This window comes from Bos javanicus, chromosome 24 (genome assembly GCF_032452875.1).
Source record: "Bos javanicus breed banteng chromosome 24, ARS-OSU_banteng_1.0, whole genome shotgun sequence".
NCBI classification, from domain to species: Eukaryota; Metazoa; Chordata; class Mammalia; order Artiodactyla; family Bovidae; genus Bos; species Bos javanicus.
The window spans coordinates 39,520,808-39,546,215 of record NC_083891.1 but is presented as its reverse complement, the minus strand read 5'-3'; the positions used below and the strand labels follow the sequence as shown (position 1 = coordinate 39,546,215).

Below are 25,408 nucleotides of genomic sequence, written 5' to 3'. Positions count from 1 at the left end.
GTATTTTTAATACTAAAAAATATGTGCAGGTACAAAAAAAAGCATTCATTGTTTTCAACTATAATTTATTTATGGATAAGTGCATGTGTTCCTTAAACATGGAGAAAGCCATTAATTTCAACTCTGGTCAAAGTAAGTGATAATTTTAGTGCTAAAGAACTTATCTTACAACATTTGCAAATAATGGTATTTGGAAATATCAGATCAGATCAGATCAGTTGCTCACTCGTGTCCAACTCTTTGCGACCCCATGAATCACAGCATGCCAGGCCTCCCTGTCCATCACCAACTCCTGGAGTTCACTCAGACTCATATCCATCCAGTCAGTGATGCCATCCAGCCATCTCATCCTCTGCCGTCCCCTTCTCCTCTTGCCCCCAATCCCTCCCAGCATCAGAGTCTTTTCCAGTGAGTCAACTCTTCGCACGAGGTGGCCAAAGTGCTGGAGTTTCAGCTTTAGCATCACTCCTTCCAAAGAAATCCCAGGGCTGATCTCCTTTAGAATGGACTGGCTGGATTTCCTTGCAGTCCAAGGGACTCTCAAGAGTCTTCTCCAACACCACAGTTCAAAATCATCAATTCTTCGGCGCTCAGCCTTCACAGTCCAACTCTCACATCCATACATGACCACAGGAAAAACCATAGCCTTGACTAGACAAACCTTTGTTGGCAAAATAATGTCTCTGCTTTTGAATATGCAATCTAGGTTGGTCATAATTTTCCTTCCAGGGAGTAAGCGTCTTTTAATTTCATGGCTGCAGTCACCATCTGCAGTGATTTTAGAGCCCCCAGAAATAAAGTCTGACACTGTTTCCACTGTTTCCCCATCTATTTGCCATGAAGTGATGGGACCAGATGCCATGATCTTCGTTTTCTGAATTTTGAGCTTTAAGCCAACTTTTTCGCTCTCCACTTTCACCTTCATCAAGAGGCTTTTTAGTTCCTCTTCACTTTCTGCCATAAGGGTGGTGTCATCTGCATATCTGAGGTTATTGATATTTCTCCCGGCAATCTTGATTCCAGCTTGTATTTCTTCCAGTCCAGCGTTTCTCATGATGTACTCTGCATATAAGTTAAATAAGCAGGGTGACAATATACAGCCTTGACGAACTCCTTTTCCTATTTGGAACCAGTCTGTTGTTCCATGTCCAGTTCTAACTGTTGCTTCCTGACCTGCATACAAATTTCTCAAGAGGCAGGTCAGGTGGTCTGGTATTCCCATCTCTTTCAGAATTTTCCACAGTTTCTTGTGATCCACACATTCAAAGGCTTTGGCATAGTCAATAAAGCAGAAATAGATGTTTTTCTGGAACTCTCTTGCTTTTTCCATGATCCAGCAGATGTTGGCAATTTGATCTCTGGTTCCTCTGCCTTTTCTAAAACCAGCTTGAACATCAGGAAGTTCACGGTTCACATATTGCTGAAGCCTGGCTTGGAGAATTTTGAGCATTACTTTACTAGTGTGTGAGATGAGTGCAATTGTGCGGTAGTTTGAGCATTCTTTGGCATTGCCTTTCTTTGGGATTGGAATGAAAACTGACCTTTTCCAGTCCTGTGGCCACTGCTGAGTTTTCCAAATTTGCTGGCATATTGAGTGTAGCACTTTCACAGCATCATCTTTCAGGATTTGGAATAGCTCAACTGGAATTCCATCACCTCCACTAGCTTTGTTCGTAGTGATGCTTTCTAAGGCCCACTTGACTTCACATTCCAGGATGTCTGGCTCTAGGTGAGTGATCACACCATCGTGATTATCTGGGTCGTGAAGATCTTTTTTGTACAGTTCTTCTGTGTATTCTTGCCATCTCTTCTTAATATCTTCTGCTTCTGTTAGGTCCATACCATTTCTGTCCTTTATCGAGCCCATCTTTGCATGAAATGTTCCTTTGGTATACCACCCATCAAAAGCCTAGAGGGAGTGGGGAAATTATTTGATATTACCATATTCAGTAAACAGTGTATTTTAAAATTAATACCAGTTACTCTAAGAACTGAAGAGGGAAAATGATAAGGGAAATAAAACCTACCTGCATGACAAAAGAGAAAAGCACAAAATAAAAGCTTGTTTCCTGGGAATTTTTTAAATGAATGTATACCTGGTAACAGTCCGTTGGAATATTTTTACTGGCTGGCTTCATTCTGGAGGACAAGTGTTGATACTCGGTAGACTTTTCTGATAGTAAACGTCACAGTTTTGACAGTGGCTCAGTCCTGTTTGGTGTCCTGCGGCTCTTTCTGCCTCTCCCTCGTTGTGCTGTTACAACAGGCCAATGCCTAAGGAATTTCAGGTCAGAATGAAGCTGGAGGCCATCGACAGGAAGAACCCTTCCTTCATCTGTGTTTGGAGACCATAGCAGATATTGTTGGAAATTGCTTGCAAGTGCATTTTGACAATTGGGATGATAGTTAACGATTATTAGTGAGACACCGACATGCGTTGTATTTCCATGTGTTCGTGTTTGCTGTTAAGAATTTATGTTCACTCCACCACTGAACAGTTTCAGCGAAGTCGCTGTTCTTGCCATTCTTATAGTAACGAACATCAGGAATTTAGAGGCTGACTTGTCGCTACCTTCTCTTGCTTGTGAACTGCTGAATTAAAGAGCCTGAGAAACTGTTTCTCCGTCTCTGAGAGGTTGCCTAATGAGGTCTCATCTGAAATAATGTGACCAGTTCAGAGCACTGCACCATATCATGTCTAGTTTGTAAGGGAAGCATTTTTGTGAAGAGAAACTTAAGAACTTACAGTATTTTTTTTTTCCTGAAAAATGTTGAACTCAGACTGTCATATTTTTAAAAGGAAAGATTCGGGGAGACTAGAGAGAATAATTTGAAAGCCTACGGGGAGCAGAGAAAATGTATGCTTGCCATGCCATTAAACTAACATTGCAGGAGTTAAAAGGATTTTTGGGGTGAAAATCTGAAATATGGAAGAGGGCATGGCAAAAATAATTTTTGTGGCCTTTCTTCAGAGTATATATCCTGAATAATCAACAGATCCCCACCTGAGTCTGTGGTTCTTCACCTGCATGTCTCTGGGAGGGGGGCAGTTTTCATCTTTGAATTAAGCAGAGTATAGCTTCATTTCTGTATGTGTCTTAGGTAGAATAGTCTGTGCCCCTGGAAAAGAAAGAGGGAGGAAATTGTAGGCATATGAAGTCCGGTCTGTCCTATTAAAATTTGGACTGACCTATTAATATTTTCTTGCTGCTGGCAAGAAGTGGTAGGAAAGGTTTATTAAAATATTCACTCTTTGGGGAGATCACTGGCAGTTCAGGTCCTAGTCAAACACTTTTTAAAGAAATATTTTTAAATTTCAAGAAGGTTATGTAAAAGAAGTTTGGCCACTCAGCTGACAAAATAGAATCCTAAAATTACTTCTGATTTTCTTAGGCTGTAAAATATTTTAGCTGTGCAGTAATATTTTCCATGTGTCTTTTAACATCCAGAATGATCACTACTCTTGGATTCTTTCTCCAGTGTTAATACGGGATCTAAAATAGAATCCTGTTTCTGCAGGTATGATGTCAATCGTCCTTTAGGTCCAGCCAGTTGGTTGGTGTTGGGATCATGGAAGAACTCTGTTAGAACCCCAAGATGAGTGGGCTGATTGAGTTCTCTGAAGCCATCTCTACCTGAGTGGCAATGCCCATTTTATTTTTGTTTATGCAAACCACATTTCAATACAAAGGGTGTCATAAGGATACTGTAGAAGATTCTGTTAACCCTTGAGGGACCCAGAGGTTGGGAATCTGCAGATCCTTCCTCATAATACAAATGGACTGTGTTTATAAAGACATATTAGGCAGCTGTTTAAAAAGTTGGTACTGTTTTTTATCCAACGAAATGAGAAGCATTGCCATGAACCAACATTTAAAACTATTTATTTCCACTTAGGTAACTTAACTTATAACTAATGTTAATTCATTAACTGACTTTGACCACCTGATGCAAACAGCAGACTTCATTAGAAAAGACCCTGAAGGTGGGGAAGACTGAGGGCAGGAGCAAAAGAGGACAGCAGAGAACGAGATGGTTGGATGGCATCACCTAGTCAACGGACGTGAGTCTGAGCAAATCTGGGAGGTAGTGAAGGACAGGGAAGCCTGGCAAAAAGTTGAATACGATTTAGCGACTGAACAACGTCAACAACAAGGTTATTAAATATACTTCACTTTGGAGTTAAATGTAAGAAATGCAGAAACCTAAAAAGTGAAAATTGATAATGAGAGCTCAGACTTGCCAGATTCTTTCACCAAGCCAACTTAGTGGCTGAACACTGACGTAGGAACTCATTTCTTGTTATTTATCTGTTTCCTCATTACAGAAACAGAATCTCTCCACTTACTTAGTTCTCTGATTTATTTCAGTGGCATTTTATAGCTTTTATTTTATTTTATAGCTTTTCTTATGTAGATCTTATATATATTTGGCTAAATTTTATAGCTATTTTATTACTTTGGATGCTAATGTATACAGTACTATGTTTTTAATTTCAAATTTCACTTGTTCTTTGCCAGTGTATAGGAAAGCAATTGAATTTCTATATATTAACCTTGTATCCTGCAACCTTGTTATAATCAATTATTGATTCTAGATTTTTGATTAGTTGCTCAGTTGTGCAACCCTTTGCAACCCCATGGACTGTAGCCTGCCAGATTCTCCAGGCAAGGATACTGGAGTGCTTTGCCATTCCCTCCTCCAGGGGATCTTCCCAACCCAGGGACTGAACCCAGGTCTCCTGCATTGCAGGCAGATTCTTTACTGTCTGAGCCACCAGGGAAGCGCGTAGAAGGGAGAGAACCTAGTAAGAATAAAAGAAAGGGATCTAGATATATTTGTGTAAAAACATTATCAAGATCTAATTCACATGCTGTACAATTCATCCATTTATAAAATCCAGGGTTTTAAATATATTTACACAATTGTACAGCCATCACCACAGTCAGTTTTAGAATGTTTTCATCACTTGGGCCACTTAGCTCTTATCCCCAACCCTCCGATTCTGCAGCATTCGGAGAACATCAGTCTACTTTCTGTCTCACCCATTCTGAATATTTCATGTAAATAGAATCACATGAGCTGTGGCCTCTGGTGTCTGACTCCTTTCACTTAGCTTAATGATCTTAGAGTTCATCCACATTGCTGCATGCATTGGAGTGCATTGTTTCTTTTTAGTTTCTAATAATATTCTTTGCGTAGATAAACCACAGTTTGCATATTCAGTTTATCAGTTGATGGGCATTTGAGCTGGTTTCGCTTTTTGACTCCTTCAAATAGTGCTGTTGTGAATATTTGTGTATGCGTTTTTGCTTGAACGTGTTTTCTAGGGTTTATACATAGCATTGAAATTGGGGTCATATAGTAATTCTACATTTGCCTTACTGAATAGTGAGTGAGTAATTACTTACTGTGGAGAAGGAAATGGCAACCCACTCCAGTATTCTTGCCTGGAGAATCCCACGGACAGAGAAGCCTGGTGGGCTACAGTCCACGGGGTCGCAAAGAGTCGGACACGACTGAGCGACTTAAAACTTAATTACTTACTGACTTTTTAACCACAGGAGGCTGCACTTTTTAAAATTCCCACAAGTAGTGGGAAATCCCATGGAGCCCTGGGGGGCTACAGTCCACGGGGTCGCAAAGAGTCGGACACGACTAAACAACAAGTGGTGTGTGAGTGCCACAGCTTCGCCACATCCTTGATGACACTTGCTATGTGTTCCTGTGTACTACTCTGTAACAAATTACCATGAAGTTAGTGAGCTGAAGCAGTACAGATTTCCTGTCTTATTATTCTGGAAGTCAGCAGTTCAAGATGGGTTTCACTTCGGTTTTGGAATATTAATGAGCAATTAGTGGGATGGGTAGATTGAGGTCTTTTTATGAAAGACCTTTAAAAGCCAAAGTGAGGAGTTTATAGTCAAACACTGATGTAACCATGGTGGAGCATTTATTTTGCAATAATAGGCCAAATTGGGGCTTCCCCTATGGCTCAGCTGGTAAAAAATCCACCTATAATGCAGGAGACACAGAAGATGCAGATTTGATCCCTGGGTTGGGAAGATCCCCTGGAAGAGAAAATGGCAACCCACTCCAGTATTCTTGCCTGAAGAATTCCATGGACAGAGAAGCCTGGCGGGCTACAGTCCATAGGTTGCAAAGAGTTGGATACAACTTAGCAACTAACCAACAACAACAATATGTAATTTAAACAAGAGATAGGCATACCAGACCACCTGACCTGCCTCTTGAGAAACCTGTATGCAGGTCAGGAAGCAACAGTTAGAACTGGACATGGAACAACAGACTGGTTCCAAATAGGAAAAGGTATATGTCAAGGCTGTATATTGTCACCCTGCTTATTTAACTTATATGCAGAGTACATCATGAGAAATGCTGGGCTGGAGAAACCACAAGCTGGAATCAAGATTGCCAGGAGAAATATCAATAACCTCAGATATGCAGATGACACCACCCTTATGGCAGAAAGCAAAGAACTAAAGAGCCTCTTGATGAAAGTTAAAGAGGAGAGCGAAAAAGTTGGCTTAAAGCTCAACATTCAGTAAACTAAGATCATGGCATCCGGTCCCATCACTTCATGGCAGATAGATGGGGAAACAGTGGAAACAGTGGCTGACTTTATTATTTTTATTTTTCTGGACTCCAAAATCACCGCACATGGTGATTGCAGCTGTAAAATTAAAAGACGCTTACTCCTTGGAAGGAAAGTTATGACCAATCTAGATAGCATATTCAAAAGCAGAGACATTAGTTTGCTAACAAAGGTCCATCTAGTCAAGGCTATGGTTTTTCCTGTGGTCATGTATGGATGTGAGAGTTGGACTGTGGAGAAAGCTGAGTGCCAAAGAATTGATGCTTTTGAGCCGTGGTGTTGGAGAAGACTCTTGAGAGTCCCTTGGACTGCAAGGAGATCCAATCAGTCCATCCTAAAGGAAATCAGTCCTGGGTGTTCATTGGAAGGACTGATGCTGAGGTTGAAACTCCAATATTTTGGCCACCTGATGCGAAGAGCTGACTCATTTGAAAAGACCCTGATGCTGGGAAAGATTGAGGGCAGGAGGAGAAGGGGATGACAGAGGATGAGATGGTTGGATGGCATCATCGACTCGATTGGACATGGGTTTGGGTGGACTCCGGGAGTTGGTGATGGACAGGGAGTCCTGGCGTGCTGCGGTTCATGGGGTCGCAAAGAGTTGAACAAGACTGAGTGACTGAACTGAACTGAACTGAAACATTAGAATAGTCATCTTATTGTTCATACTGTTTTTGTAGCCTTTCCCCCCACTTACTTGAAGATATAATTTGAACATATTCCCTTTCTTTAAATAGTCCTTGATAACCTGGTTATTAATGACTGCATCCTTGTCTATATGTGAGTATACGGCACTTTATTTTTGTATTGTACATTAATTTTGTCTAGTTCTTAAATAACAATAGAAGACATGCTTTTATAAAAATAGTTATATGTTTATTGCTTAAATTTTTTTTAAATTTTAAATATTTTAAAAAATCTAAATAAAACTTTTTTAAGTTTGTTATTATTTTGTGGTTGTTGTTAGTGGAATTATTATATTGCAGAATATGGAGGTAATTTTTAAGCTTTGAGTAAATATTTATAGATTGCCATTCATATATTTTCTTTTCTTCCAACGATATAAGAAAATTAAGATATTAAAAAGAAAAAAATGGAACAAGACCAGATATCTCAAAATATAGACACAGATTTTATGTGAAGATTTTAAATTTGTTTGCTTGTTTTTTTCTATTGAGTTGTATCAATTCTTTATATATAACCTCTTATCAGATAACATAATTTGCAAACATTTTCTCCTACTCAGTAGGTTGCTTTTTCATTTTGTTGATGATTTTCTTTTCTGTGCAGAAGCCTTTTAGTCTAATGTAGTCCCACTCATTTCTTTTTGTTTTCATTGCCTTTGCTTTTTGTATCAAATCCCGGAAGTCATCACCACTATCAGGAGCTTATTGCCTGTTTTCTTCTAGGAGTTTTTAGGGTTTTAGGCCTTATAGTCAAGCCCTTAATCTACTTTCCAGGTTTGTACAAGGTAAATTAACCTGCTCCATACTGGCATTTCTCTGTAACAGATTTATGTTTGGCGTCCTCAATTACTAGATATTAATCAGTTTTCATTCACTAATTTCCTTTCCCATTTCCAGGAATCTTTGTTGCCAATTCTCATCTGCTTTTGGCTTTTTACCTGTTTTCATTGTAGCTTTATGTTCTTGTACTAGTTTCATTAAAGTTTTTGTATAATATGCATGTGTTTATACTGTATTATTACATTCATTTCTCCTTATACCCAAGTTACTCTCTTCTAGTAAATAGCAGTTGGAGGTAATTCCTCCATGCTAATTTTCATGAGCTAACTAGCATATCAGACCACTCTATAAAATGTTAGTGCCGTAATACATCAAGAATGGATTTCTTGCTCCTGTCAAAGTACAGTCATGGTTGATAGGAGTCAGTTCTGCTCCATTTAATTACTATCCCCTGGGTCCTTGGGAATCTTTTTCTCAGACCTGAGAACGGGAAGAGGGCTGATGGTCACACATGAGAGGGCTTTGGGGCCAGACTCAGAAGTGGCTTCTTGCATCGTTTCTGTGCACATGCATTGGCCAGAACACAATTACATATCAGCATTTAAATGCACAGAAGTAAAAGGAGTGCAGTTCATCTGTTTCCCCAAGAGGGAGATGAGCAATTAGCCATTCCATGCTATGCATTTTTTGCTAATTCCCATACCATTGCATATACACCGACATGCACACTCGAACATGCATATGTTCATGAGCCCATGCCCTTTATAAAATCACTGCCTGCGCTATAAAAATGGGTTAATATTGTGTACATCTGTTTTCATCTTCTCGTTCCCAGTCAGTGGTGGCTTTTCTCGGTCTCTACCATTGGGAGGCCTAGACATATGAAGTCCCTACTCTGCCTCATGAGCATGACCTGAATCAGAGCAAGAAGTAGTGTCTGAGGGGCTTTCCTAGAGAACCCAGCCTCTTAAAATGATGGCAGAACCCAGTCTGGCTTCCCTGGTGCTGGTGGTCTAGCCCCCATTGCTTGCTGGCACAGGTGCTTGCTCCTGTCTCAGTGCCCAGCAGTCTTGGAGCATCACTGGGCCTCAGAGCAGCTCCCTGGAGATCTTGATCTCTGTAAATTGCAGGTCAGGATACCTGGGCTCCAGCTTTGCTTATTAGTCGTCCTGCCTTTGACATGTCAGCCAGAGTACCAGGTCTCTCTTTCCTCATCGACAAAATGAGGAGTTATTAATAGAGGAAGAGGACTCTTAAGTCCTTCCAGCATGTATTTATGGTCAATATTCTGTCTGTTCTTATTGAACCTTCTCAGTACGACTCAGAAGATCCCTGTTTATTGCTTGTTATTAAACAGACTATTGTCTATTACTTGAGAATTGCTTGTCCTGGGACACCTATGATTTTTGGTTCTGAAAATGGCTTCTGGTATAATTACTGTTGTCTTGCCTCCATGGAACAGATTACCCAGACCAGAAGGTTAGGAATGTAAGGACTTGTGTTATTTATTCATGATCCCAGTTTTCTTCTCATTAGACTGTTGTTCCTGGGGAAAGTGATAGAGGATGTTGTTGTGAGCAAAGCCTGGAACCCATCTCACCGTTCAGCTGGTCTTCTTACGTGGCAAGCTGGGGTGTGTCACGCCTGCCTCCTGCGAACACCACACATCAGACGCCTCGTCTGGGCTCCGTCCAGGCTGGAGTGCTGCCTGGAAGCACCAGTGGGATTCTGAGGCACCATTAGGACACAGTGATGCACCAGAATCATTACTGGCTCAGCTTCCAGTGAACTCATGTGGGTGGAGCACACCATACATAAGCAGAAGCCAGGTAGACATGCTTCTGTTGGCCGTAAGTGAAGAGGGTGAAGGCTGTTGTTGTTCCCTGTATTTTTTTTTTCTTGTTTCAAGTATGAATTTAGCCATGTGACCGGATCTGTCCCCTGCCCCTTCCTCTGTTCCTCTGCCTCCGCCCATGAGCCTGGCAGGACTCAGGTCCAGGCAGGAAGAGGAAAGGGGGGAATGGGTGTCATTTGCAAGGCTTTCATGGCTGGAAGACGCTCTGTTCTTTGGGTTCATTGAACAGGGAAAATAGAATTCATGCATGTGTTTTCTTTTTTGCACATGCACAGCTCATTTCTGGAGAGTCACACAGAGGCAGTTAATACTTAAGAATCACTTAACACAATCACAGTCTTTTATTTTCACATATTGATCATGTATCCGGTCCTATCACTTCATGGCAAATAGATGGGGAAATAATGAAAACAGTGAGAAACTTTATTTTGGGGGGCTCCCAAATCACCCCACTCCAGTACTCTTGCCTGGAAAATCCCATGGATGGAGGAGCCTGGTAGGCTGCAGTCCATGGGGTCGCAAAGAGTTGGACACGACTGAGCGACTTCACTTTCACTTTTCACTTTCCTGCATTGGAGAAGGAAATGGCAACCCACTCCAGTGTTCTTGCCTGGAGAATCCCAGGGAAGGGGAGCCTGGTGGGCTGCCGTCTATGGGGTCTCACAGAGTCAGACACGACTGAAGTGACTTAGCAGCAGCAAAATCACTGCAGATGGTGACTGCAACCATGAAATTAAAAAAACGCTTGCTCCTTGAAAGAAAAGCTATGACCAACATAGACAGAATTTTAAAAAGCAGAGACATTACTTTGCCAACAAAGGTCTGTCTAGTCAAAGCTATGGTTTTTCCAGTGGTCATGTATGGACGTGAGATTTGGACTATAAAGAAGGCTGAATGCTGAAGAATTGATGCTTTTGAACTGTGGTGTTGGAGAAGACTCTTGAGAGTCCCTTGGACTGCAAGGAGATCCAACCAGTCCATCCTAAAGGAAATCAGTCCTGAGTATTCATTGGAAGGACTGAAGCTGAAGCTCCAATACTTTGGCCACCTGATGTGAAGAACTGACTCATTGGAAAAGACCCTGATGCTAGGAAAGATTGAAGGTGGGAGGAGAAGGGGACAACAGAGGATGAGATGGTTGGATGGCATCACTAACTCGATGGACATGAGTTTAAGTAAACTCCAGGAGTTGATGATGGACAGGGAAGCCTGGCGTGCTGCGGTCCATGGGGTCACAAAGAGTCGGACACGACTGAGTGACTGAACTGAACTGATTGATCATGTAAAGCGAGTGGGGCTGTTCCTCTGGCCTCAGCTGCTGGGTCTGTCTTCGGGGCCAGAGCAGCACTGGATGCCTGCTCACCAAGCGTTCCTCACCCCACCACTTGCAGGTCTCATTTGTTGCCATTACCCTGAATGCGCTGGTCAGGTCCCCTGGGGGTCCTCCCAGGTGGGGAACCTGGAGCTGGCTGAGGAGCCTCAGTGCTCAAGGGGCAGATTCAGATCTTGTGCAGAAATGTGGAGGCCCAAGTAGCAAGGAATGAGTTTGGACAGTTTTTTAAAATACGAGCTATAAAGGTAAATGCAGCTGCAGAAATGTTAAACCAATGTATATTTTAAAATTATAATGAGAAATAGTAAACTTTGGAAATTGTAATTCTAAACCTTTAGTTATGAGAATAAAACCCTAATCGATGCAGAATAATTGGAAGAATTGGAAAAATCAATTCACAGTTTGAGGTCAGACAGTGATTGTGAGTCTTTTCAAACTTCTGAGGAGCCTCCTGGAGTGAGCTGGCCGGGCCACTTATTCACACCACCTTTGCACCCTGGTCCACCTGCTTGACCTTGTGGAATCAACGCGTGGACCAGTGAATGACTGCTCGTGAGCATGAAGGCAAGCAAAACAGCCTACTCAGAGGTTATCATAGACTTCCATTCTTGCTGCTGCTGCTGCTAAGTCGCTTCAGTCGTGTCCGACTCTGTGCGACCCCATAGACGGCAGCCCACCAGGCTCCCCCATCCCTGGGATTCTCCAGGCAAGAACACTGGAGTGGGTTGCCATTTCCTTCTCCAATGCAGGAAAGTGAAAAGTGAAAGTGAAGTCGCTCAGTCGTGTCTGACTCTTCTCGACCCCACGGACTGCAGCCCACCAGGCTCCTCCGTCCATGGGATTTTCCAGGCAAGAGTACTAGAGTGGGGTGCCATCGCCTTCTCCGTCCATTCTTAATAGGGGCTATTAAATTGTTGTTGTTATTCAGTTGGTAAGTCCTGTCCAACTCTTTGTGACGCCATGGACTACAGCATGCCACGCTTCCTTGTCCTTTACTATCTCCTGGAGTTTGCTCAAACTCATGTTCATTGAGTCAGTGATGCCATCCAACCATCTCATCCTCGGTCCCCTGCTTCTCCTCCTGCCCTCAGTGTTTCCCACCATCAGGGTCTTTTCCAATGAGCTGGCTCTTCACATCTGGTGGCCAAAGTACTGGAGCTTCAGCTTCAGCGTCAGTCTTTCCAATGAATATTCAGAGTCGAGTTCCTTTAGGACTGAATGGTTTGATCTTGCTGTCCAAGCGACTCTCAGGAGTCCTCTCCAGTACCACAATTCAAAAGCATCAGTTCTGTGGCTCTCAGCCTTCTTTATGTTTTTTAACTCTTGCTTTTAGTTAAAAATACTAAAGTGGAGGTGACTTATTTACTATTGTTTCTGTACACAAATGTAGGTGACCACTTTCCTCCTCGAAGTGCTTTGAAAGCCCCATCAACCTCTGATGCTGAGCCCCTCATTTCTGGTCCTGTCTGTCCACCGAGTGGGAACTTTGACCTTTTCATCTCAGGGACTGCTGGACAGTCAGTGATGCCAGAATAATATAGGTGGATCATATGTAGTCCCTGTGTGTTAGCTGTTCACCCATTTTGAGGGAACACCTTTTCACACATTTTGATGGAATATTGCTTTTAGCAATTTGTTAGAATACCAACTTGTAAAGTTCAAATTTGTACTTATACATTTATTCCAGAATTAAACCAAGTATAAAGAAAGTGCACTGATAGCATAGTTAGGGATATTTATGTTCTAAACCAGTGGTTTTCAAGCTCTATTCCCTTTCAACTCTGTGTCCTCAGGGCTCCCTGGCTCATCTTTAATCAGAATTTTCTATAGTGAGCTTCTCCATATTATTATTTTTTTTTTTTACTGGACGTCTTCTCAAGATCAAAAGGGATTTAAAACAAAATGCTATTTCGTTTTTTAAAAAGCAGTTGATTATAATAGGTCCAGTTAGGAGGAAGAGGGATACTCAAATTAAGAGGGCTGGAAGTTCTAGTGTACTAGAAAGAGTTTTATGTACAGCAAAACATTCAGCAAGTAAAAGTACCAGTTGCTTGTAGTCTCACATTCCTTCTTGCTTTATGTCAAAGCTTCATTTTATTTTTCCAAGAAGAAAATTACAAGAAAGTAAAATTACAAAAAGATCTGGTCAAAAGGGCAACCCCCAGGCTCTGTCACAGGGTTGTTACGGGTTCACCTTAAGCTGTATGTCTTTGGCATCTGAAACAATTATGTTTATTATCAGCACAGACCTCAGGGAGAAAAGAAAGATTTTCAAGGATCAGAGAGTAAACTGTAGTCAGTATCCTCCATTCAGTAGACATGATAATGGATCTTAGAGAAAAATATGTTTTTATAGAAGCTGTAGCATAACAAACCAGGTATTGGAGAAATATTCAACTGTTTTGTAAGTCATGAATTATCAGAGGTTTTATTTTCCTGCTGCTATTTCTAAACTTGAGAAACCCAATACACTTTCATTTTCAAGCAAGTCAAAGAACACTTATAGCTTTCAGAGTGAACCTTTTTGCCACGTCTTAAACACTGGCCGAGTTGTCTTTTGACTGATTTTTGGTGAATTTTCTGTTTCCCTGATTTGGTAAGCTCCAGGGCATTTTCCCCCACTCCATTTTCTTTAATATTCCTTGAGTGACCATCTTTGTAGACTCCTGGTTCCCAGCATTTTAAGACTGGAAAGAAACTTTAAGTTAATACAGTCTAACATGGTTATATTAAAGATGAAATAAGAGAAACACAGGCTGTGGCTTTAAATTACATTGTGGTATGATTTTAAAACAGCTTAACTGTTATAATTATGGCAGCTTTTACCTGTTTTAAATTTAGATATAAAGGATCATATGTTTATCTTTTCTAATTCCTTAAGTTATAAGGTTAATTTTAGAAAAAAATGAAAGCATCTAAGCCAGTGGATAAATTATAATAAGATCCTTTTTTTGAACCCTGTGATTATTAATGAATTTATCATTTAATCTGTCTTTGTCTTTTAAATATCTTGAAAATAGCCAAAACATTCTTTTAACTCTTACAGGCTTTTGTGAAACCTGGGTAAAATATTAATAATATGCATAAAATATCTGTGTGTTCTTAGAACTACAGTTGTATTAAATATCTGATGCAAAAGTAGAACAGTCGTGTTTTAGAAAATGTTAGCAACACGTCTGAATTGTTGGATTTCTCATGACTTGTCCCTCTTGTAACATCACAGCGATGCACCATGGTTTTCTACTGAATGTGAAACCGGAAGATGTGGGTAAGCGAAACCCCAGGTGAATTTGCTTGCTGCAATTATGGATTTTGACGACCAAAGAAAAAAGGTACACGTTTACATTAGTGTGATATTATACTGGCGTTTTCCCTGTGTCTCCTGTGAGGCTGGCTTCAGAGGCTCTAAGTTCTTGTCTCAGAAGGAGGATTGAACTTGGTCTGAGTTCATTGCTGGTCTTGTGTCTCTGGTCTCGTGTCTCAGCCGACATGTGTGGAAGAGGATTCTATAGATTAGACACAACTGATTTTCTGAAGGCTCTCACACATCTTTGTTTGCACTTGCTGCTTAGATGTCATAAATTTTGTTCCTTTAAAAAAAAAGCTTCTTTTTGTTGGTATCATCAGAGTTTTCTTGGAACTGTTGTCATTAAGCAGCTTAAGAATGATTACCTCCTTGTTCTCTACTAGTCAAACAAAAAGTTTGATGTTGAAGTGAAAATTGATTCACAGATTTCTATACCATCCTTGTTGTGACATCTGTGTGTGTTTTTTTTAAATATACACATCTTCAAAATTAAATTATCCTTAAGTGAAAGCCTTTCATTTTTTGTATACAGACAGCTGAAAGCAACTGTGGAATTCAATAAATCTTCTACAGCATATGACAGTTCAAAATTCATTTTCCATACAAGCACAGTTTATTTTCATATTAATAAAAAATTGAAGTCAATGAATATTTATAGGCTTTATTAATAAAGATGTATTTAAGTTGGATATACAGTTGGATATAATTGAAAAGAAATCTTATTTGCTCTATGCCTAATTTGAAAATAACTTCTAATTCATCTCATAGAGAATAATCAGTATATATATATTTTAGTAAAATATAGAGATGAGTATTTGGCTTGGCCATGGGTTATCAAGAGCAGATATTGGCAATGTCCTTTATTTTTCTGACAAGTGAAAACAATAACTGTGCTAAATGCTATTCAGGAATATGTTATAGATGTTCTATCCCACATACATTGTTATTAATATTTACATTTCATTTTAAGCATATTAAGTTCTTATTTGTGGCTTTCTATTGTTTACTCTTATTATAGCACTTACTGTAGAAATGATCTTTGGATCTCATAATTATAAATTCAGTAATGTTTCATTACTGAAAATGAGCATCAATTTTTTTCTTTATATTCTTACTTTTCATTATAAAATCACTACATTTCTAGGAAAAGCTTAATCTTGATAGTACATCACATGTTATTTAGAATTTTAATTGACAGATTATTTTCTTGTGATTCCTAAGATACATAATACAATAGTATCCAATTGAGCATATTTACAAGCTTATTGTGTGATCACATTGGATTAGTATTACCTTTTGAAATATCATTTGAAAATACCATATGAAAACCTTTAGCTCCTAAAGTAAATTTAGTATACTTCTTTATTTACTATCTCAGCATTGAACTTTTAAAATCTCTTATGATTTCGCTGATCCTTCCAAAGAAATATTTCATATGTCTTCTTTCTCTTTCATGGAAGTTCCTTTGTCCTTTATTAGTGGAAAAAAAGTTGAAAAGTATCTGGTACTTCTGACGAGATTAGAACCCTAATGTTACCTCCATGGCTGTGGGCAGAATGGAAATCCCTTTAGGATTTTAGGGCTAAATTAAGATGTGACATGGGGCTTTAGAAAATCTGCGGTGAATTGCTTCCACACACCCTTAGGTCTGCCAGAATATATCCATCTTGAAATGACATACATGTCTTGGGGCTTGTGGAGAATTTGAGGTCCCCCAAGGAGCCTCTGACCTCCTGCAGCACGTGCTGTCACGGCCCGTCCCTTGTCTCCTCCCCAGGCAGGCCCGCAGTTGGGTACATGCTCCTCCTGCCCCCGGAGGTGGAGGGGAGGAGATGGCCTGGGGGCTGGCCCAGTTGTCTGAATAGAAGCAGATTACAGAGAAGACTCAGAAGCATGGCTTCAGATCCTATTCAGCAGTGTTCCCAAAGATACAGGGCGTTGAAAATGAGCATCAGGTTTTTCCTCTGAATTCTTGTTCAAGGCGATTAAAGGTGGAGGGTGAGACTCTTTCCAAGTAGGGAAATTAGTTGCTTTCCCTATCTTCTCTTGGCCTGATGCATCCATCTGTGCCTTTATGAATGTGTTGATCCTATTGTTCCGTAATCTTCTCTTTTGAAGTCAATATCCTTAAGGACTGTCTTTGTCCCTCGCAGGATGGATGCTGAGTGTACGTGTGAATGAATGGGTGAGTGCAGGGGTGCTCAGTGGCATGGAGTGTACCCTAAAACCCTCCTATTTGAATGGGAGTCCAGTGTGTCAGTCACAGAGCACTCTCCCCTTGAGCCCAGCTGCCAGGAAATCTAAGGTGGCCTTCTGCACAGGAAAGCTCCCTAGGTCACCCTGGTGGGGTTTCTTTCCAGCTCTGACTCCTGTTTAACCAAGTTAGTAACTTCGTGGTTACCTGACCTATTTACATTTCCCCCCTCTGGAGAGCAGTGGTCCGTAGTGCCCCCCGGGAGGTTTGCTATAAGCATCGGGATAAGGAGCCTCGCTGTGCCCGGCTCTTTCTAGGGCCTCAGTGGCCACCACCGTGGTTACTGGTCAGTGCAGGTGCTCTGGGCCGCTCTCCCAGGAGCCCTGGGCCTCATGGAAGTAATCACCAGCTGTAGAGGGAGAGGAGATGAGCCCAGGCTCCCTGGGGAACAAAACAGCGAGTCTTCCCGGAATCCCTGGAGATGCTGGCAGAGAACGTGTGATGTACCGTGGGCCCAGTCTTAATACTGATGGTGATGATGATGCCAGACACTTTTCTCAGGGCTTTTTATGCACTAGTGTATCCTCACAGCAGCTGGAACGATGTAATATATGACCCTGTGTGTCTGGCCTCTTTCACTTGCTGTAACGTTTTAAAGGTTTCATCCAAGTTGTAGCATGAATCAGTGTTTTATCTTTTTTTGTTTCTGAACAGTATTCCCTTGTATGGATGTATCACGTTTTGTTCATTCATCACTGATAGATGTTTGGGTTGTTTCCCTTTTGGCTATTGTAATAATGCTGCTGTGAACATCTGGGTGTGTTTTTGTGTGCGTGCATGCTTTCACTTCACTCAGGTACACATCTAGGAGTGGAATTGCTGGATCTTATGGTATTTGGAGAAGGCAATGGCACCCCACTCCAGCACTCTTGCCTGGAAAATCCCATGGATGGAGGAGCCTGGTGGGCTGCCAGTCCATGGGGTCGCTAAGAGTTGGACACGACTGAGTGACTTCACTTTCACTTTTCACTTTCACGCACTGGAGAAGGAAATGACAACCCACTCCAGCGTTCTTGCCTAGAGAATCTCAGGGACGGGGGAGCCTGGTGGGCTGCCGTCTATGGGGTCACACAGAGTCGGACATAACAAGCAACTTAGCAGCAGCAGCAGCATGGTATTTCTCTGTTTAAAATTGTTCTCCAAAGTGGCTGCACCATGTCACATTCTCATTGGAACCTCTCACAAAGGTCCAAGGAACCTCTCTACATCCTTGCCAACATTTGTTCCTATCTATTCTGTTTATTTTGTAATTATCCTATTGGGCCTTATGGTTTAGATCCCGAGAGTCTGGATTATGACCTGTGACCACTAGGTTGCATCTTGGCCGAGAGGGGTGGGCTGCAGCAGTGGTTGCTCTGTGGCTGTAGTAACGGTGGTCACAGTAGTGGATGTGATGCTGTTGGTCTCCAGTGTCAGAGACACAGTCCTAGTAGAGTAAGAAGACCCAGGTGCTGAATATGGGGTTTGTTCCAGGTACCTAGTTAGGTATGTCGTGTATCTCATCTTTATCTTCACAACAACTCTTGTTAATTTTTTTATTGAGATATAGTTGACGTGTAGCGTTGTATCAATATGAGTTTTAGGTGCACCATATGATTCAAGATTTGTTTATGTTCTGCAAGCATCTCCACCGTAAGTCTAGTCACACAACAGCCCTTCTAGGTAGGTGTTACTTCTTCTTTATAGTCGGCATGGAGAACTGAAGTCGACCAGAGTGTCTTAGACAGTCTGCTTAGACTGTGTGCTTAGACAGTCAGTCGTGTCCGACTCTTTGCGACCGCATGGACTGTAGTCCATCAGGCTCCTCTGTCCATGGGGATTCTCCAGGCAAGAATACTAGAGTGGTTGCCATGCCCTTCTCCAAGGGATCTTCCTGATCCAGGGATAGAACCCAGGTCTGCTGCACTGCAGGCAGATTCTTTACACTTAGGTAATTAGACAGCTAGTGTACACTTAGATGTTTTGCTCTCATTTTAGCTCTTACTTAAGAGCTATGATGAGCCATTGAAATTAAGGAGCATCATTGTCAGTGTTGGAGAGTAGGACCATGGCAGTCTGTGTCAAGATATTCTACACTCTGCCAGGACTAGTCAGGCCAGGTATTCTGATTTTCATACTGAAAATTTCAGTTGTGTGTGGTTCATTGGTAGGTGAGCTGTGAAGTTTTTCTTACAATGGTAAGACTTTAAGATACTACTTCTTGATTATATGTGTGCTGAGCGCTAAGTCGCTTCAGCTGTGTCTGACTCTTTGCAACCCCATGGACTATAGCATGCCAGGCTCCTCTGTCCATGGGAATCTCCAGACAAGAATACTGGAGTGGGTTGCTGTGGATTACGGTGTATATTAATTACCATGGTTACTCTCTAATAAATATTTATGATGTACTCAGTGTGTGTCGCGTTCAGTTTACAGCCAACTATTATGGTTAATAACTGTTCTTTTGTTTGGTTGCACACTGTACTCTGTTATATCTGAAAACCCATTACTGTCCCCTTATCAGGAATTGTACATTAAATTACAATAGATGGATGGATGCTTTTAGGAAGTTTAGCCTTAATTTGGGGGAAAAAAATGTATTCTACAAATAAACTTAAAACAGAGAATTTAAAAAAGAGTAATATTTGATAAATATTTGCCCTGTGGGAAGCGCTGCTAAGCTGTGAAATGAATTATAGATGAATTCCAAATAGATGTTTTAGGAACTTCTACTGAATCATTAATAAATTGAGTCTCTTCAGCAAGTCTTTTCATATTTAATGCATTAACTGGATTATGTATTTGTGGCATTTCTAAATGAAACAAGAGCATCATAGCCAAGAGGAACTGTCGGGGTAAGTGGTTTATGTGTAGGACTCGAAGCTGGTTTGAATTTTAGGTCAGACCAATAAGTTTAAAGCTTTTTGTTTGAAAACACCTGCGGGTGGACTCGTGCAAAGCGAAAGTCCAAGCACAAGCCTGTGAGTGCTCGCTGTAATTAAGGCTTGCCAGCGCTCGAGGAAGTCGCCTGACCCCCACGGGTCCTGGTGTAATTATCTGTCAGAGAGGGAGCAGAGTCTGGAGTTCGTCCTGTCACTTGGCAGTGTCTCCAACAAGGATGCATTTTTGAAAATGGTTTTGAAATACGAGGCTAAAACAAGATACCCCGTTTAAAATGACAGTCCTTTGAGCTAAACTTCTAATTAATGGCCATTATGGTACCGCGGTGATTGATCACCATCTTCATTTGGGAAGGAGACTGGGACAACTTTCAAAAATATTATGACCCATTAATGAAAAGATAATTTTCCGAGTAGGTGACAATATTAATTAGTGTCAGCCGTGATTTCCGAAAGAGTTGAAGCGGGTACATCCGTGCGACCACAGTCACAACAAACAGCGACCGATGGTAACTGCTCTGCTGCTCCCTCGGGTGTGGCGTCCCATGCGGGCTCTTCCTCTCCCCGTCCATGCAGCCACCCCACAAGGGAGCCTCGGGGAGGAACCAGCGCAGGTGGCTCGGGCGACTCCCCCGAGGCTACAGGGTCTCTATGTGGTAGAGCAGATGGGGACCAGGTAGCCCAGATCTACAACCCGAGCTCTTCCTCTGTAGCGCGGCATCTCCACCTGTGCAGGGCAGACAGTGACTCAGCCCTGGGGGCTGTGTAGCTCTGGCGCAGCCGCTGGCTCTGTGGTTTAGCACAAAAGCAGCCATCAACTACCTGGAAGCTGTGAGTGTGGCTGGGTCCCTAGAAAACTTTATTTGTGGACAATTCCAATTCTTATACGTGTCATCAAATAGTCTTCTTCTTTTTTTTTTTAGCAGTTTAAAAATGTAAAAACCATTTTTAGCCACTGGCATGCACAGAATGGGTGCCAGACCCTGTTTAGCCTGGCAACTGTATTTGCCAGGTCCTGTCTCAATAGATCCGCCGTGCTGATTGGACGGTGAGATGAACTCACTGAGTTGTTACCTTTAGTATAATCTGTTTTAGACCCCCACCTTATTTTTTCAGATATTTGATCTGTAAAGAAAACTAAATCGGTATTTAATTTTCAATCTAGTTTTAGGTAAGTTTTATACAGTCAGTCAAGGAGGTAGAAGAGATGGTGCCATGGATCAACACTTTCTAGACTTAAATGCGTGTTTCTTAATAGCAATGGATTGTTGTTGTTTAGTTGCTAAGTCATGTCCGATTCTTTGTGACCCCTTGGACTGTAACCCACCAGGCTCCACTGTCCATGGGATTTCCCAGGCAAGAATACTGGAGTGGGTTACTATTTCCTTCTCCAGGGGATCTTCCCAACCCAGAAATTGAAACTTGCATCTCCTGCACTGGCAGGTGGATTCTTAACCACTGAGCCATCAGGAAAACCCATCAGTGGATTATCAGTCATTAATTCAATTTTCAGAGTAAAGGTAGTCAGTCTCTCTGCCCCTGACACTCCATGGTGTATATTCTTTCCCAGAGTCAATGTCTCTGCCGCTGCTGGTGTATTTTCCAAGAACTGTGTGGAGACTTACCTTGCACATTTTTTATGGAAGTCAGTGTATCTAGCACAGAAACCTTCCTGGCAGCGTAAAGAACTGTGGTGGCAGGGAGCTGGCCCACTAGGCTGGAGCCACTGCCACGCTCCCGGGTACCCTCACCTGCTCATCCCCCAGCCTGACCTGCAGGATCTGCCAAGATCCTGCCGTGTGACTGTTTGGCTGGAGGCGCCAGCTGAGTCACGAGCTCGGGAGAATAGAAATAGCACATTTCACAGCTTCTCCACAGAACACTGTCTGTGTGGAACCTCTTAAATAAAATATGACGATGAAGGAGCACTGGTTGTTCTGAACCCTTGTTTCGGGATCATGCATCTCTTTGAGTGTCTGCTGTAGACGACGAAGCTGCAGAGTACACGTGCCTGTATACACAGAGGCTGGATGCTGTTTGTGTTTCAAGGGTTAATGGACTTTTTAAAAACTTTTCATTTTGTACTGGGGTATAGCCAATTAACAATGTTGTGGTAATTTCAGGTGAACAGTGAAGGGACTCAGCCATACATATACATGTATCTATTCTTCCCCAAACCCCCCTCCCAAGCAGGCTGCCACATGACATTGAGCAGAGTTCCATGTGCTCCACAGTCCTTATTGGTTATCCGTTTTAAATATAGCAGCGTGTACATGCCCATCCCAAACTCCCTAACTATCCCTTCCCCCTGGCAACCATAAGTTCGTTCTCTAAGTCTCTGAGTCTCTTTCTGTGTTGTATATAAGTTTATTTGTATCATTTCTTTTTAGATTCCACAGGTAAGGGATGCCCTATGATATTTCTCCTTCTCTGTCTGACTTATTTCACTCAGTGTGACAGTCTCTAGGTCCATCCATGTTGCTGCAAATGGTACTATTTCATTCTTTTTAATGGCTATCATTCCATTGTATATTTGTGCCACATCTTCTTTATCCATCCCTCTGTCGATGGACATTTAGGTTGCTTCTATGGCTTGGCTCTTGTGAGCAGTGCTGCAGTGAACCCTGGGGAGCATGTATGCTTTCAGATCATGCTTTTTGTGTTTTTTTTTTCAAGAGTTAATGGACTTTTGACCAAGTTAGTGGAAGGCCCTCCATTCCCTATACTCTATCACCTCATTCAAAGCTTTGCATTTACTCAGAAATTGTGAGGCTGCTTGCCTGCTGTGATAGTGAAGACTCATTCCCCAGGCTTCGTCGGATGGTGCTGTCTAGATGGTGCTGTCACTGCCTTCGGAGCAAACCAGAGAGTCTGTGGCTGCATCTTAGCTTCGAAGGAGACACGGTGTCTGCTGTTGCTCTGAACAGAAGTGTGCCTTTTCTGACCAGCTGCCACGCTGACATCCCAAATGCCCTCGCTAATACTGACACTTGGCTAATTATGCTGAGCGTTGTCTCTTTCTCTCACATCCTGCTTTACTCTATTTTTACCCCTGGAAGAATATCTCTCAAAAATAAAGAACTAAATGAAGACACCCCAGAATAAACTGATTAGGCAGGGTGGCGAATACAGCTCCCACCTTGTTACAGAATCTGTGTCGTTCCTTGTGATAGACTCGGGGAAAGGGAGATCTTCTCCAAGCAGGGCGTGGGTGGAGTCTCACTCGGGTTAATTTATTTTCAAATGAAGTTGTGTTATCTTTCCATTGCTGCTGTAACAAATTACTGCAAACTCAGTGGCTTAAAGTGACACAAACTGGCACATTATATTTCCCTGTGTTGCTGGGCTAGAGCGGAGGTTTCAGCAAGGCCATCTCCCTTCAGGGAGCTCTGAGGAGTCCAGTTCCCAGTCTTTGTCAGTTTCTATTCCTTGGCTCTTGGTGCTTTTCTTCGCCTTTAAAGTCAGCAGGCAGGACAAATAGAGTAGCATCGAAACATGTATATCACCATATGCAAAATTAGATAGCTAGTGGGAATTTGCTGTATGATGAAGGGAACTCAAACCTGGTGCCCTGTGATGACCTAGAGGGATAGGATGGTTTGGGAGGTGAGAGGGAGGCTCAAGAGGGAGGGGACATATGTATGTCATGTCGTGTATAGTTGCTCAGTCATGTCCAACTCTTTGTGACCTCATGGACTGTAGCCCTCCAGGCTTCTCTGTCCATGGGATTCTCCAAGCAAGAATACTGGAGTGGGTTGCCATTCCCTTCTCCAGGGGATCTTTCTGACCCAAGGATTAACCCTGCATCTCCTGCATTGCAGGCAGATTCTTTACCATTTGAGCCACTAGGGAAGCTCAGAGGTATGTATACATATGGCTGATTCATGTGGATGTATGGCAGAAACTAATGCAATATTGTAAAGCAATTATCCTCCAATTAAAAATAAATAAATACAAATTAAAATTCTATTGTTGATAACTCTATCCTATTTCTATGCAAAAATGAATATATATTGTAGTTTTCATTGTAAAATCTGTTTAAATATAAAGCTTCTAAATATTAAACAATATAAAGTCAGCAGGTATCACCTCCATCCCTCCCTCTGACATTTCTGCCTGGGACGTCTGGTTATCATGGGCCCACAGGATAACCCAGGATAGGACGATCTCTGCTGTCTCGGAGTCCTTCACTTGGTCACACCTTCAGTGTCCCTCCTGTCATGTACAGGAGCATTTTCATAGGTTATAGGAGTTAGGCTGTGACGTTACTGAGACCATCTTCTGCCTACTGCAGTGGTGTCAGGTAAAGTTAAGATACTAACAACAGAAGAGGCCGGCCCTTCCTTCCATGTAATTGGCATCTTTGATTCACTGAGCTCAGTCGGGTAGAAGGGACCATTCTGGGAGCCGGGGGCCAGGGACGGGACCTTATAGCCTGGCTGGGAGACGAGTTACATCACAGAGCAGTGTTGAGTACAGGGCACAGACGCGTTCACCCACTGCAGTGCAGCAAGCAGAGACTCGGAGGGGCAGATGGCTGTTCAAGAAGAGCAGTCTCTCTTCTTTTAGAGAAGTGTACAACATGCCTTGTTTTATTGCATTTCCAAACACCAAATGCCTTTATTTACTATCGCGTAGAGACAAAGGATATTCAGATTTAATGTTTTAAACCATGTGCATGTGTATGCATGTATGTGTATTTGTGCACACACACACAGATATATCTACTTAGTTTAACCGAGAGCTGCTTGGGCCAGCAGGCTGTTGCAGATCTGTGTTTGGACCTGGGTAATGGGACATCACGGTTAACTGCACGGCTGTGGCACTGTCGGGGCTCAGCTGCAGGGAGCAGGGGCCTGCAGCTCAGGCAGCTGGAATAAATCCTTTTCTGCTACTACTCCTTAGAGACTTATTGCCCACACCTCCTCTTCTGGCCTCCGTCTATGTGTGTGCATCCTTGCTTCCTTGGCAGAGCCAGCACGGGCCATGGAAACAAGGGACCAGACTGCATTCATGGGGACAGTCTTCTCCTGACCCTGAGGGGGCCTTCAACAGACAGAGACGGGTGTGTAGATCTTAAAAACGCAGAGGGTGGATTTGTATTGCAGGATTGTTGAAGTTGGGCTTCCCTGATAGCTCAGACAGTAAAGAATCCACCTGCAATGCAGGAGCCACAGGGTCAATCCCTGGGTCGGGGAGATCCCCTGGAGAAGGGAATGGCAATCCACTCCAGTATTCTTACCTGGAAAATTCCATGAACAGAAGAGTCTGGAGGGCTACATACAGTCCATGGGGTCACAAAGAGTCAGACATAAAAACCATCTTTGGAGCTTCCCCAGTGGCTCAGATGGTAAAGAATCTGCCTGCAATGTAGGAGACCCAGGTCTGATTCCTAGGTTGAAGCAAATGAGAGAGGAATCGGAGCTGAACTGTCTGTGGTGGGTCCGGAGGTGCAGGCAGGGCAGGGTCGCAGCCCCGTGAGTAGCTGATGATCAGGGACTCAGGAGGGACACAGAGTGGACACACGTGTCACTGACTGTATCCAGTATCTCGGCTTCAGGGTGGAACTGGGGGAACTTTTCCAGGCTTCCATGCAGGTGAAGGTTTCCTGCAGCTGCAGAATGTGAGCTCCAGTCCCCAGGGAGCAGGTTAGGAATGGTGGGCTCCCGCCTCACCCCAGACCTGCCAAGTCACATTC

General features: G+C 42.5%; 1 protein-coding gene across 1 annotated transcript in view; it reads left to right on the top strand.

The window, feature by feature from the left end:
• The window catches only part of L3MBTL4 (L3MBTL histone methyl-lysine binding protein 4), a 154,909-nt gene that overhangs the window by 25,375 nt on the left and 104,126 nt on the right, over window positions 1–25,408 (top strand). The window contains 4 exon segments of the mRNA XM_061399436.1: window positions 2,202–2,342; window positions 2,345–2,405; window positions 14,494–14,559; window positions 14,562–14,602. Of these exon segments, the coding sequence (XP_061255420.1) occupies window positions 2,202–2,342; window positions 2,345–2,405; window positions 14,494–14,559; window positions 14,562–14,602 (309 nt within the window).